General features: G+C 38.3%; 1 protein-coding gene across 1 annotated transcript; it reads left to right on the forward strand.

Moving 5' to 3' along the window:
* Window positions 1–189: 189 nt before the first annotated feature.
* LOC111873703 (DNA/RNA-binding protein KIN17-like) lies at window positions 190–981 on the forward strand (the record flags this gene model as incomplete). The annotated part of the gene is made up of 1 exon (XM_033755175.1): window positions 190–981. A coding segment is annotated over exon 1 (750 nt), but the record flags the coding sequence as incomplete, so codon positions are not given.
* Window positions 982–987: the final 6 nt, after the last annotated feature.

The following is a 987-nucleotide window of genomic DNA, read 5'->3' on the forward strand; positions in this document are numbered from 1 at the left end:
GAACCCCCCCAGACGATTTAAATACCTTGACAAAACATACACGTCCAACCACGCTGAACGGTTAGATGAATACTTCAATGTAAATAGAGAATGATGTAAAATTAAGTTATATTAATTTTTAAGCTAAAATTGCCTGTACTTATGTATGTAACCTTTTGACTTGTTCTGTATCCAAAGGTACTAACCTGCTTAGGATTTATAGAATGTAAATAAATTCAATTCAATTCAATAATGGGGAAGCATGAAGTGTGTACCCCCAAATATATTGCGAAGAAAATAAGGGTGAAATGCCTCCAGACACTTCGTTGGTATTGTCAGATGTGCGAGAAGCAATGCCGTGACGAGAATGGTTTCAGGTGCCATATGACGTCAGAATCACATCAGCGACAACTTCTTCTATTTGCTGATAATGCAGACAGGTACATTAATAATTTTTCCAAAGAATTTGAAAGAGATTATCTGGAAGTACTAAAACATGAGTTTGGTACAAAACGTGTTCATGCAAATCGTGTGTACCAGCACTATATCTCCGACCGTCATCATTTGCATATGACTTCTACAAAGTGGGATACATTGACAGACTTTGTGAAATGGCTTGGAAGAGAAGGAAAGTGCAAGGTGGATGAGGGTGAAGAAGGATGGTTTGTACAGCATGTAGACCGTGACCCAGAAACAATTGCCATGCAAGAATCTGTTTCCCGCAAGGAGAAGATCGACAAAGACGACCAAGAGATGATGATGGCCTTTACTGAAAAGCAAATTGAGAAGGGGAAAGAAAGTTCCAAGAATGACACACCTGTCTTCATGGAGTTTGTGCGACCAAGCGAGCAACATAAAATTGTTGTAAATTTGATGGTAGAAAGAAAAAGGGATGAGGACATGAAAAATAAAATTTTTGTGGCAAGTAATGCATTGAAGAATGGTTCTTCAGCAGAAAACATTAAAGACTCTAGAGAATCTGGAAGAAGGAGAGGTGAAAAGAGGAAA

Source organism: Cryptotermes secundus, unplaced genomic scaffold (assembly GCF_002891405.2).
Source record: "Cryptotermes secundus unplaced genomic scaffold, Csec_1.0 scaffold9695, whole genome shotgun sequence".
Lineage (NCBI taxonomy): Eukaryota > Metazoa > Arthropoda > Insecta > Blattodea > Kalotermitidae > Cryptotermes > Cryptotermes secundus.